Here is a 14,382-nt window from a genome sequence, read left to right on the forward strand (position 1 = left end):
AAACGACCCAAATAGATTAAGAGGAATGTTAGGGGCAGCAACTTTTGTGATTTGTAGCCATCAAATAACCATCAATGATGGTTTTAATGGTGTGAGATTGATGTAAAATTTTATCCAATGGCTTATTTTTCTTTGCTGGTTACATGCTAGTCAGAATTTAATAAAATTACTGGTCCCTAAACTTTTTCATAGAATAATGGTGATTTAAGTAGAAGCGAATCTTTCTCCGGTCACCTAAACTTATTGATCATGTTGTTTTTAACTTTAGAATATAAAAATTAGTCTTACCATATTATCATTTAATTAACCTTGATAATAATTTCGTCAAATGAATATTCTTTTTTTTTTTTCAATTATATACTACATAGCCAGCATAAGGGAAAAAAAAAAAAAAGAAAACAAACTAATTAATTATGGTTGTCTTAAAAAATTGCATGTCAGCTACCTTTTTTCTTCCATTTTTATTTAATTTAGCTATTTAGTTTGTTGATAGAAAAATAGCCATGAATTACAACACCTTAATTAGATTCTAGATTTCTCAATGCATTTTCTTTCGTTAACTACTGCATGTTTCATGCAATAGTCAAACAGTTTTGTAATAGAGCTTTGCTTATGTAAACTTATCTGTATGGATACATATATGTCATCTAATAAGTGCTAATTAAATAAACGTAACTATATGTAATTATATATGCTTAGATAAACAGAACCCTACCCCACGAAAGCATAGTTGAAATTCAAAACCACCTCATTTTCATGCAGCCATGAGAATGCATAATTTCATACGTGCGTATGATATGATTTAATTTAACTATATCATAAGCAAAAGTCAACGTTAAATTTCTACTAATCTATTATCAATTGTATTTTGTTATAACTAACTTGAGTCGGTCGAGTGCTTAACTCACTGATCCGCTTAAATAAATGTTGGAGTTTTGAATTTCGCCTTGTGTATAAAGTAATTTATTGACCATTGTCAGATTTTTAAATGGAGTTTAGATTCGCGACGAATTAATTTTTGACTGGTCGAATTGGAAAATACGTGAAAAATTTTAAAAAAATTATTATATTTTGCTACTCTTCAATACTCCCTCTCGTGTTTTATTATGCAAAGAAGAGTGTGGTTACAAGCAAAGGATGATCAGGGGAAATGAATTAAAGAATATGATTATGATTGCTAATTAACTTTTCTTCTTTAATACATGATTATTATTATCATTATTGTTGACATTTATGGGTTTAGGTTAGTCAACGGAAATAATGAGAACCGCATGGATTTTTTTAGTGTTGTATTGTTGTAAGTGAACTTTTGAATTTGTAAGCTATTCTAGATAGAATCTAGAAATGAAAACTGAGGATTTAGAACTTTGATTTTGAGATGATATTTATATATACATACCGCGTTTATTTTTAACTAATTCCATCTTCAATAATAATACTATTCATATAACAAACGTTCTCGACACTTATATTAAAATACAGTTGTTATTAATTAATTATATATATAAATTATTTTTTTAATGAATAGAATAAAGAAAACACTTGTTGATTGTTTAAAAAATACTAATATAAAAGATATATAAATACCAAGACTGTTTTATATTAATTTGTTATATTAAAGATAAAAAAAGAAATAAAAATAAAATAATTTAAATTTTAAAATTTAAATTTAAATTATAAATCTAATAAACTATTGATATAAAATATAATAAATACATAGTTAAAATTTATTTAATTAACAAAAAATATAATATTTTTTAATAAAAATAATAGTTTAAAGATATATTTTGAGAACAAAAATATTTAAGCTCTTTGCCCTATCCTAGATATGAAAATATAGAATTTAGAGCTTTGATTTTGATATCAAAGTATTTAATTTATACGTAATTACGTACCATGCATTAACTAATTTCAAGTCCAATAACACTTTATATATATATATATACTAAACACCCTTATTAATACTGATAAAAATATAATTAATTAATTAATTAAATATTATTTATATTATTTTTTAATTAACAAATAAAAAAACTGTGTAATTGTTAAAAGAATACTAATATTAAAATAATGTCTATCATAAAAAATTGTACGTGTAGTGAAATTGTTTCATATTAGCTAAGAATATAGAAATAACATACACTCGGAAAAACAAAAATATTTAACCACTATCAACCATTATTGAATTTTGTTGCTAGAGACTTTTTTCAATCAATTGGACGGTTGATTCTAACCGAGTTTTTTTTGGCGACTTTAATTTTTAATCTATCTAAACTACCATTATTTAAAATGAGTTTTCCAGATAGATATAGAGATAAGCTTTAATTTTTGTGTCTTGAGATAGAAATTATCCAAATGGGACCTTTAGTGTACACCAATTAGTTGTTCATATATATAGTATTTGTAGCATTTAATTAATAATTTATATGTTCCTTTTCTTTCAACTTTACTATAAGCCAAAAAATTTAACTAGGGAGTTCTTTTTTATTACCATCAGTTAATTTTTTAATATTAAGTTTTAAATTCTAAATTATAATCCAAAATTTTAAATTAGCCAAAAAATAAGAATTTAAAATATATTTTTATAATAAAAAATTAATTAATATTAACTAAATAAAATTAATTTTAAAATTCAGGAACCAAAAATGTTCTCACACATTACAAAGATTAATTGGATTAGGTATAACAACAACAAAATTAAACTTCCCATAAACCAATAAACAGATGAGACAGACTGAGGATTTCAGCATTACCATAACTTTCATGTGGATTTCAAAACCAACCTCCTTCATATCCCATCATTAATAATACCCTTTTTTTTCTTATATTATTATTAAGATTTATCTATTATGTATTGTAAGAACACATGTTAAAATTATAAATTTTTGAGAAAAAATTCTAAACGACTTGACAATTTTTTTGAAAGACAACGAGGTTCTTGACAAAAAAAAAAAAAACTCAATTCGACTCCTAAATTTTATTTTTATGAGACTGATTAGTCCCTTACTAAAAAAGATCAATATTTTTTTTTGGCACAGGACTAATTAGTCCCAAAAAAAAGATCAGAAATCGAATTAGATATTTTTTTTGTCAAAGACCTCATAGTCCTTTTAAAGTAATTTTCAAGAATTGGGTTGGATATTCACTCTAAATTGTTCATTAAAAATATATATTTTTTTTACTAATAATAAAATTATTATTATTGTTGTTGTTATTAAGAATATTTGTTACATTATGACAAAATACTTCTTAAGATTATCTGTAATAGTTTTTTCTAATAAATATATTATAAAAACATTAGAAAGAAAATTCAGTTTTTTGGCATTTTAATAAATCTTTTTTACTAAAGCATCTTAACAAATATCTTAACAAAACTCTATTAGTATTTTCCGCCTATCTTATTTTAATTCAATAATAATAATAACAAGAATTTTTCTGTGTCCTAAAAATATTAGTTAAGTATACCATAAAAAAAATATTTTAATATTATTTATTGTAAAAAATATTTTTTATATTTTCGATACATTAAATATATCAAAAATATTAAAATATTTCGTTTTATGATATGTTTAATCAATATCATTAGGATACAAGATAACAAAACCATATCAATAATAATAATAATAATAATAATAATAATAATAATAATAATGGACAATCAACAATTTCCAAAAAAACCAAAATTTATTTTATTTAATTATTTTAATATTTAAGATGCCACCTCAGCCACGTGTGCAAGCATGGAGACATGTTTTCACACACCTAATCCCAATGCAACCCAACAAACAGAGGGTGATGATGAGACAAAGAGAGTCCAAAATCACAGTCACACACAGACAACCCTCAGAATCACCCGCGGGTGATTATATCATCACATCAAATCCCTCAAAATAATAAAAATAAAAAAAAGAGTAAAAAAAATTAAAAATTAAAAAACGAGTTATGTTATGGTTTTTATTATTATAGCGGTGGTGTGTGTGTGTCTTCAAGTGTCGTGCATGCATTTTATGCATCCCTTGCTTTGCATGCACTCTCTCTCTTCTCTTTCTCTCTCTTCACTTTCTCTCTCTACACACAGACTATCCCTTCTTCTTCAATCCCTTCGTTGCCTTCTCTCTCTACAAAATCACCAGAGGTTAATTGCGATTATTCCTTTTCTGAATCACTCTCTCTAATCTTCTTCTTCTTCTTCAGCTCGCTCTTCATGTACTTCGATGTGTTTGCTTTTCAGAGATTTGAACAGATAGATATCAAGTTGGGTTTTTTATTTTTAAGGTTCATGTGAATGACCCGTTACTGGGTTTTGTTTTGGGGTGTAAAAAAGTTTCAGTTTTTGGGGGGGTTTTTTTATAATTTTTTTTATCCCTTTTTGGGTTTTATCTGTAAATCTCGAAACTTTTTGCATGGAAGCTTATCGGGGTTTTCTGAGCTAATGGGGTCAAAAGGGGGAATCTTTTAGGGTTTTTGGGGATTTTGATTATTGAGCTGATTTTGATTTTGATCTTCTGTGTGTTTTGGTAGTTGAATTTTGGGATTGAATGGGTTCCGACATTTGCGTCAATGGTTCTTGCTGCGTGCACGAATGGAAGAAGGGATGGCCTCTACGATCTGGTGGATTCGCCCAACTATGCATCAAGTGCGGGTAAATTTGATTCCTTTTTGCTTTTGATTATTGATATAGATTTCTTTTTTCGCTATTTTTGGGTTTTGATTTGATGGATATTTTGGGGATTATGGATATATTGGTCACCTACGTGTACACTAATTTTGTTGTGAATCTTACAGATATTTTTGGGTTTTGACTTTGATGGAATCTCATTGAGGTCCCAATTGGATTAGTTATGGTTCAATATTTCTTTTTTTTTTTTAATATTTTTACCCCGTTTCCGTGATTCTCTGGTTTGTGTTTTTTGTGTGTAATTTATGAATTTGGTCACATTGTGGTCAATGTTTATGATAAGTACTAATTGTGCTTGATCATGAATTGTGGAAGCAAGGGTATGAATGAGAAACTGTGAAATTGAGGTTATTTAAGGATAAGGATCAATGTAAGCTGTTTTGAGAAATGTTTCTGAATTGTAAGGATTTGGGAGTGAAAATAATATGCAAGGTTGAATTGATATTTCATTGACTAATTTTTGACTTCTTCATGTGATGCTAGATTTATGGAGGAATGGAAGCGTGAGATAATTGATACATTGTAAGTGTAACAATATCCTAATTTTAGATGCCAATATTGCAAATGTTATTGCTCTCTTTTCACCCTCATGTCAATTGTAATAAATGCTTGGTTGATTCATTTTCAACTTATCATTCTAGTATAATTCTATATGTAAGTGATTATTAATGTATGTGTGTTTAATGTTAGAAGCATTAGATCCTTCGTTTTGATAAAGAATCTTTGAGTTATTGTTATGTATTAACACTGGTTTTCTTCATCCTGTTGACTCTGTATAAATGTTATTTACATGTTGATATTTGCTGGTAGATGGTTTTCTGGCTTCTCTTGTGAAGTGTCTTGTCCTTCCGAAATGATGAATCCAGCTCCTAAACTCTGATGCATTAGAGTAGTAAAGTAAAATTGTTAATTGATAATGAGAAAATCATGGGAGTGAGTCACATTATTCCAAAAATAAATAAATAAATGTTTGTATTTTATCTGAAAAAAAAAATTCCCACATTGAAAAACTCCATACATTTTCATTCTAAGAGAAAGTCCACACAGTGTCATCTAAAGTGCAAGCATCTTGCACTATCAAGGATATTTTTCTTAGAAATTTCTTCACTTACAAATATGGAGCTTGGTTAGTTTTTGTTGTGATGTTTTCTTCTGGTCAAATGGTCATGTAATATTGTCATGCTTATACTCTATCAGTTACACAATATCTGTCAATTTGAAAATTTGGTAAATTCATAAGTTAACTATATCCAAATTTTAGTTATGAATGCACCAAATGTGCAGAAATGACAGATATTGTAGAACATAGTAATTTCGGTGATCTTGCTTTATATTTTGGTTATTAATAATTCATTTATTAAATCTTCGTATTTCTCACTTAGACATTCTTTGTGTCCTTATGTGCTTTAGATCTGCAAATGAGTATTCACTATTCTGTAATAACTTCCACCGTCGCGATACTGGATGGAAGGAGTGTAACTTTTGCAACAAGGTACAATGATGATTTTTGTCTTAACTATTATTATTGTTATTATCATCATCATCATTATTATTATTATTATTATTATTATTATTATTATTATTATTATTATTATTATTATTATTATTAAGAAGTCTGAACCCCATTGAGACCTTTCTGTGTTTAGCGATTAAGTATATTTGACTTGATTTTGCAGCCTATCCATTGTGGATGCATAGTATCTAAATCTTTGTTCGAGTACCTTGACTTTGGCGGTGTAGGATGTGTTAGCTGTGTAAATGCTTCCCAACTACGTTTGGTAAGTTTAATCTGGATATGTTTGTAATTTTGCCATCATATTACTATTAGTACATTGCAACAGGTTTGATTTTGTCATATGTTAGTTGCTTAGTCTTGCTTTCTAGAATCTCACTTTAGTCATGGATATCTGAATTCCAGTCATAATTGTTTAATGCAATGAAGTTTTTCCTTGATATTTTAACTGTAAATTACTATCTCCAAAGAATTTATTAAAGGCTTAAGCCGTGGCATTACTTCAGCAATGTTTAAAAAGTGTAATCGCTGTTGTTGGAGGCCCATATGCCTGTACCAAATATTTGCCATCATGTGTTAAAAATAGAAGTCATCTAGGGGTCTTCACCTAACAGCATAAGTGGTGTAATTGCTTGAGAATCTGGAAAGAAGGCATGCATATGTATAAGATCATTTGGGATATTTAAGTACCAAGATCATTTGAAGAACCTCTGGCTTCTACTAGAGTTTTTTTTCAGTGATTATACTCAGGAAATTGTTGCTTGTGTTTTGGTTCTTATTAGAGATTCTATGCCTGGTATTCTGTTAGTGCAGTTATTTGACATTTGTTGTCAAATGTTTGATATATTATGTTATCTGCTTATTGGATATTTTCTTGCAGACGAGGAATACTGAAAATGGGTCTGTTTCGACTACTAAAAATAATGCAAGTGATCGGCATTCTGCTCATATTGACAACAGACAGTTTGTCAGTAGCGTGGATGAAGGAAAACTTATGGAGTTCTGCAGAATTGTTGAAGCTAGCGAATCAAGCCGTTGGAATCATGCTCAGAGAGACAACATAATCTCATGTAATGGGCAAAATGGCAAAGAAGTGACATTCAGGGAAGTGGAAAGTGGATTTTCAAATGTGATAAAGCCATCGGTTCAGTCATTAACGTTTTCTGCTTTAGAAAATAGTAGACCGACATGGGAGATTAAAAATAGACATGAACCAATGACTCAACCATCTTTAAACATGTGTCTGGGAAATCCGTCTGGGAGCAACTTGGTACTGCCTTCAGCAACTGAGATTGCAGAAGGAAGACTTGAGAGCAAAGCCTCCAACTTTCAACAAAGATCTCGGCCCATATTGCCCAAACCATCGAAGACCGGACTTACTATGAATGTGGAAACAGACAAAGGCTCAACTTCTCAGGCACGCATTGCTCGACCACCTGCCGAGGGGAGGGGCAAAAACCAGTTGCTTCCTCGATACTGGCCCAGGATTACTGATCAAGAACTGGAGCGGTTGTCTGGAGAGTATCCTATATATGTTTTTGGAATTTGGTAGCATGTGCCGTCCATACTTTTACACTAGTTTCATTGTGACTACACTAACATCCAATTCAGTGCTGCGACGTAGTTTTACATTTTACGTATTATCTGATTTTATAAATTTCTCTCTTCTTGCAAATCAATGGCAAACAGTAATATAAAGTTGATTTATCAGCAGTTTTCCTTAATGTTATGATAACAGTTTGAAGTCCACTGTAGTGCCGTTGTTTGAGAAGGTGTTGAGTGCTAGTGATGCTGGTCGAATTGGTCGACTTGTTCTCCCAAAAGCATGTGCCGAGGTATGTTGAGCATTATTATTTATTATTACTTGTTATCTGGGCTTGCTTGATTGCAGATATTTATTGCTTTATTGTTCTTTTATAGACATATCTCTTCACCCCGTAACAGTGAGACATCTTACAAGGTAGCATCTGAATTGCAGGCTTATTTTCCTCATATTTCACAATCAGAAGGTCTTCCTTTACGGGTCCAAGACGTGAAGGGGAATGAATGGACATTTCAGTTCAGATTTTGGCCTAATAACAATAGTCGGATGTATGTATTGGAGGGTGTGACACCTTGCATACAGTCCATGCAATTACGTGCTGGTGATACTGGTATAAATCAATCCAGTGAACAAACTCTTGCACAGAAATATTACATTACAGTTTGCACTTTCTTTCCAAAATATCTTAGGCTTCACGATTTTTATTCAAACTTGTATTGTGATATATGTTTTGGTTGATCTGTTTCATATTTTATTACTGGATCAACTGTAGAGTTGAGCTGTGGATATTTTTAGAGATCTACCGTGCAAATCTGACGTTACCGGTTGTTTTATATGATTCTCTTGCTGCAGTTACATTTAGTCGGATAGACCCTGGGGGTAAACTTGTTATGGGTTTCAGGAGGGCGACAAATTCTTCAGACACCCAGGTTGTAAGAAAATATATGCTTTACCATCACTGGCCTCTATTTTGAATGATACTTGTTTAATTATTTTCCCTTAAATTGGTAAATATCATTAATGGGTATTTTGCTTAAACAGGATGCCTCTACATCTGCACAATCGAATGGTATTTCAACTACAGGAACCACCTCTGGTGGAACTGAGAATCTGCCATCAGGAAGTAATTATGCTGATCTTCTCCAGTCGGCGAAAGGGAATGGGGAACCTAATTCTAGTGGACATCCAGACCATCCACGTTCAGGTACTGGAGCTGCCGCTGTGCTTAAAACCGAAAATTGTGAGGAGATGATAAACAATCATTCCCTTAAGCAACCAATTCCAGTTTCAGAGAAGAAGAGGACTCGCAATATTGGGCCTAAAAGTAAGAGGTTGCTTATTGATAATGAAGATTCTATGGAGTTGAGACTTACCTGGGAAGAAGCACAGGACTTGCTTCGTCCGCCACCTAGTGTTAAGCCAAGTATTGTCACCATTGAGGACCAAATATTTGAAGAATATGATGTAAGTGCGGTGTGTGTTTTCACTCAACAATTATATACTTTGTAACTTAGCTGTTACAAGGTGAACATGGAATAATATTGATTGATATATTTACTTTTGAATTTTGTGTCACTGGGCTTATCTATGTCCATGTTTGATTTCATTTAGGAGCCCCCGGTTTTCGGAAAGAGGACTATTTTCAGTGCCTGTTCATCTGGGTAAGCATATACCACTCTTTTCCCTGTTTTGTGATGCATTTGTACAGCGAAATCCTTGTCTGAGTAATACTTGTTTTTGGTATTATGCTCCATGAAAGCTTTTTGACTTTATCATATTGAATATGTTAACTGTTTTATCCAGGGGGAAGGAGCAGTGGGCTCAATGTGATGATTGCTCTAAATGGCGAAAGCTTCCCGTCGATGCTCTTCTTCCTCCCAAGTGGAATTGCTCTGAGAATGTTTGGGATGCAAGCAGGTGTGCCATTTTTTTATCTAGTGATCCTGAATTAGGTCTCGATGAGAAGGGTGATAGATTAGTCATTTTGTTCAAAATTTGTCGGGATCACCTCTTTATATGATGAGATCGGAATAAACTAATCATATGATTCACATTTCTTATTTTCAGGGCTTCATGTTCTGCTCCAGAGGAGATGAGTTCAAGGGAATTAGAAAATCTTCTGAGAACCAACAAAGGTATGATACTACTTTCTGTGTTTAAGATAATTTCTGCATGGATTGTGTTTTGAGTTTAACATTCATGTATCATCTAATATTATGCTTTTCAAGTATCATTCTATGCCTACTTCTCTATGCATCACTTTCCAAAATCTTATTCCTCATGAGGTTCAACAATAAATTTACACCGGCTAGACCGCAATTCTACTTCCAAAATGAGCCCTTGATAGTTAATATAATTGTTCTTGAATCTAATTGGTCGCAATCGATGTTTCCCAGATCTTAAGAAGCGGAGAATTGCTGAGAATAATAAACCAATCCAAGAGCATGAGCCTTCTGGGTTGGATGCTCTTGCCAGTGCCGCGGTTTTAGGAGACAATCTTGTTGATCCTGTGGAGTCATCAGCTGGAGCCACCACCAGACACCCTAGACACCGTCCCGGCTGCTCCTGTATTGTGTGCATTCAACCACCAAGTGGAAAGGGGAGACACAAGCCAACATGTACTTGCAACGTGTGCATGACCGTGAAGCGCCGGTTCAAAACCCTGATGCTTAGAAAGAAGAAGCGCCAATCGGAGCGCGAAGCAGATGCTGCTCAAAAAGGTCATATTCCCCGAAAAGACGAGTCAGATACCAATGGAAGAGCTTCAAGAGATTATCCTAAACCGAGTCACTCGGACAAAGAGGGAGGACTAAACAAAGATCAACAACCAGCCCATGTGGGAGAGTCGAATGCCGGACAAATAGACCTGAACTCGCATCCGAATCGCGACGACATGGCAGCCGATACATCGGCGCCTAGCACCTCGAATCATCTTGAAACAACAAACCGAGAGGTAAGGAACTATATGAATCAAAATGGTGTTAGAAGCTACAATAATGGTGAAGTGCAGGATAATCAGCATCCTTCTTTACTCAATCAATCTAATGGAGGGTGCTTTGGATCATCCATTGTGTGGAAAATGGAAAGAAAAGATGAGGTTTACAATCATGCCAATCAAAGTCAAAGCCATAGTCAAAACAACAATCTTTCTTGATAAATTTATTTATTTATTTATTATTTATACTTCTATATTTCTATTTTCTTGCACTCACAGTATATAACATAATTTGCTCTCTCTTTTGCAAAAAGGGTGCTCAAAGTGGTCAAAGATAGTTTTCTTATAGTCAAAAGGATGTATTACTATTATCAATATTTTGAAATATTTTCCTTCATGGAAGTGGGTTCTGCACTTTTCTCTATTTGACGATGTATTTTTTTGGGTCGTTTATGAGAATGAAAGAAAAAATGGTATACCTTAGTCCTCAGTCTTGGTCCATCCCTTTTTTTTTGGTGATATTAGTGACGGTTAATTCTGTTACTTCTTTTTATTTAAGCCCATCCAAATAATTCCTTTTGTTATCTCGGCATTTCACTTGGCCAAAAAAGAATTGTTACTACTAGAGTTTTAGTATCATAAAAGTTTCAACGTAGTCCAATTCCATCGACTCATTTCATCTAGTTAATTAACATACAAGTAGTTTACAATCAAAGTTCAAACATTGAAAGTTCATGAGTTGGCACTTCACAATTTCAACTCAATTTTTTTTAAGTGAAATTAAGGGACACTTTTCTTGTGTACATTAGTGGGGAATGAATGTGTAGAATCTTTGGTGGGTTTGTAAACCCGAAAGTTTTATAGCTAAATATACTTGTGGGTACATTTTCTATTTTCATATATAAACGTGAATATAATGATTATTCTAAGATTTATTACGTTAATAATAATGCTAAACATGTAAAAAATTAAATCAAATTTTTTGTAATAAATTAAAAGATTTTGTATTATGTGAAAAAATATTCAAAATAAATAAAATTTATTACAATAATAAATTAATATTATTATTATTATTATCATCATCAAATAATTATTACTAATTTGTATATAATTATAATGATTATTGATGGATACTTTAGTAAAATAGATTAAAATGTATGTTATTTTAATCTTGATTCTTGTAGGAATTGGCCTATTTTATAATAGAAGGGTGCAAGTTAATGGGGTGGACAATGAATAGGGTAGGATAGGGTTTAGATTCTATTCGCAGATTGAGAATCTTACCCATAACTCGACCCGCACTCTAAAGTTCTACACTTGATGCTACTCGATACTACCCACGGCAAATCATTTTTTTTCCAATCAAAGGCAATATTTAATCATTTCTATTTTATAAACATGCTAATAGAACAAAAAAATATAAAATTAAATCCATATTAAAAAAATATTAAAATCGTAATGAAATCCATGTTAAAATTAAAAAAAAGAGAACATGTGGGTTCGATATCTATCAATTTCATTATACATGTATAATAATTTTTTAATTACATACTATAATATATTAGGAGTACAAGTAGGTTGGGTAGGGTTAAGTCTAAGCCCACACTCTACCCTACCTGTAGCTCAACTTGCTCTGCTCTCAACTCGATCCGCTAACCCAACTCTATCGGAATGGATTGGATCCGATTGAATATCGGGAATAGAATTAGTATTACTAGCCCTACAGAAGTATTATTTAGACATTTTACAAAAAAAAAAATCGTTATTTTTTCTTAAATGTAATTTCATTAATTTGTATTCTTCTATGGTGTTTAATGCATTTGAATTCGTTTTATATGGAAAAATCATGTTGTCATGACATTAATCTAATCGAAAATATTTGGTAACCAAAGAAAATCAGCCAAAAACAGCCATAACTTGTCTTATTTAACATTCATTAATTGTTGCGACAATTAATTAATGCTAAATAAGATAAGTTCTGGCTGTTTTTTTTGTCTACTTAGCATTACCCTTTTTTTTTTTACTATAGAAAGATTTAAATCCACAACCTCTTACGTAAATATAGAAAAACTATGTCATTTGAGCTATAATTTATTGACAATTATTTCTACCAATTATTTACGTCATTTCTTTTGATATTATTAGTTGCTCTCTCAAAATGATATAAACTTAAAATTCTCTATTCGATAGGTTAATGATTAATTCATTGCGAATCTAAATTTTATTAAAAAGTTTATATTAGTCAATAAATTACAATATTTATAAGACAATATTTAAATGTAACACTTACTTGAATAATGAATAAATTGATTACTTAGCCAATTCAAATTAAGTTATAATATCTTATTCTCATACTTTATTATAAACCTCATTTCAGAAAAATCTAAAAACTATGTTAACTTATTTATTAGAGTAAATATTTAAATTATTTTTGTGATTTTCAGTAGGGGTGAGCACGGGTAGCGGATACCCGATTATCCGTCCGAACTCGAACCGATAAGGAGGACAATTACATATGGCCATCTCTCTTATGATAAGGAGGATTCCAACATCTGACTACATATCCTAGTATGTAACCTAAACAGGCTACAACATTGAAAATGTGTCCAATCCCTAGCAAAGTCACTATTACAAAAGAAGGAATTGAGAATAGACCTAGTTGGCAAATGACCCGAGCCAACACAAAAGGAAAACCCCTATATCTGACAATCCTATTTGTTGGACACAATCCAAAAAAATCAAATCAAAATAGCATCCAGCCAGCATGATTACATTTCGATCTATTTGGAATCACAAGCCTTCCTAAACACTTATAGATATACTATATAAAATACCTACACCTAGACACAGCAGCTCAATTCCACACCTTAAATCAAACTCCATTAACCTTGGCCATCTGCATCAGTAGCCGCCTCCTCAAATTGGGGATTCAAATTCCTCTTGCCCTTGGAGGTGACAACATGATTTTCATGAATAAGCTTCTCTCTATATTAGGAAGGTGCATCAAGAACATGGGACAACACCTCCTATGACAAAGAAATTAACAAAAGCTATGAAACTCACTCAAGAATGCAAAATCCATTTAGAAACAGCACACATAGGAAGGAGAAAAAAATATTATATAATAGTACTTGAGTTTCTTTTTCTGGTGAGCTAAGCAATATATAGTTCAGCAGAAAGATCATCACTAACAGTATCATTGCTGGATATTTTCTCATCTTTTACATCTTCACCATTAATTAAGGCAGCAAACTCAGTTCCTCCGGAAACAGCAGGCTATTTTTTAGCCAGAAAATCTATAAGAACTGGGGATTTAGATAAAATTTCAGAATACTCACCAACAACTTTGTCACTTTTGATAAAAGTCTTTGATGACTCATTCTTAATACCAATATCCCCTTTTCCACAGGGAACAGATTTGTCTAAATCAGGCTCTTATTCATATGCCATAAGAGTTCAAAAATAGATAAGACCATAACAAAAATTCACCACAGCACAATAAAAAAAATAAGAAATGAATCATGAATTTACACAATCTAAAAAGAATTATATGTATATGTAACCTTTTTTGGAGTAGACTCGTCATCAGCATCATAATCGGGAAGTTCAAACATGGCAATAATGTTGGGATCATCACATATTCTCCTAATTCGAAAAGTGCCATAAAATGTATCATGTGTGACACGTTTGGTATCAACCTTCAGCAGTAACTT

General features: G+C 31.6%; 1 protein-coding gene across 2 annotated transcripts; it reads left to right on the forward strand.

Moving 5' to 3' along the window:
• The first annotated feature begins 3,980 nt into the window (after window positions 1-3,980).
• On the forward strand, window positions 3,981-11,093 carry HSI2 (B3 domain-containing transcription repressor VAL1). 2 transcript variants are annotated; one of them, XM_088500818.1, is made up of 14 exons: window positions 3,981-4,135; window positions 4,522-4,642; window positions 5,162-5,200; window positions 6,089-6,170; window positions 6,355-6,456; window positions 7,072-7,712; window positions 7,930-8,026; window positions 8,170-8,344; window positions 8,587-8,663; window positions 8,776-9,198; window positions 9,346-9,395; window positions 9,538-9,651; window positions 9,802-9,869; window positions 10,131-11,093. In XM_088500818.1, the coding sequence occupies exons 2-14, from the start codon at window positions 4,539-4,541 to the stop codon at window positions 10,886-10,888; spliced, it is 2,730 nt and encodes a 909-aa protein (XP_088356944.1). In that variant the 5' UTR covers window positions 3,981-4,135; window positions 4,522-4,538; the 3' UTR covers window positions 10,889-11,093. The 2 variants fall into 2 exon arrangements, with proteins under 2 accessions (XP_088356944.1, XP_016198965.1); XM_016343479.3 differs by having other exon boundaries at window positions 3,997-4,254.
• The last annotated feature ends 3,289 nt before the right edge of the window (window positions 11,094-14,382 follow it).

This window comes from Arachis ipaensis, chromosome B1 (genome assembly GCF_059453495.1).
Source record: "Arachis ipaensis isolate K30076 ecotype BB chromosome B1, ASM5945349v1, whole genome shotgun sequence".
Lineage (NCBI taxonomy): Eukaryota > Viridiplantae > Streptophyta > Magnoliopsida > Fabales > Fabaceae > Arachis > Arachis ipaensis.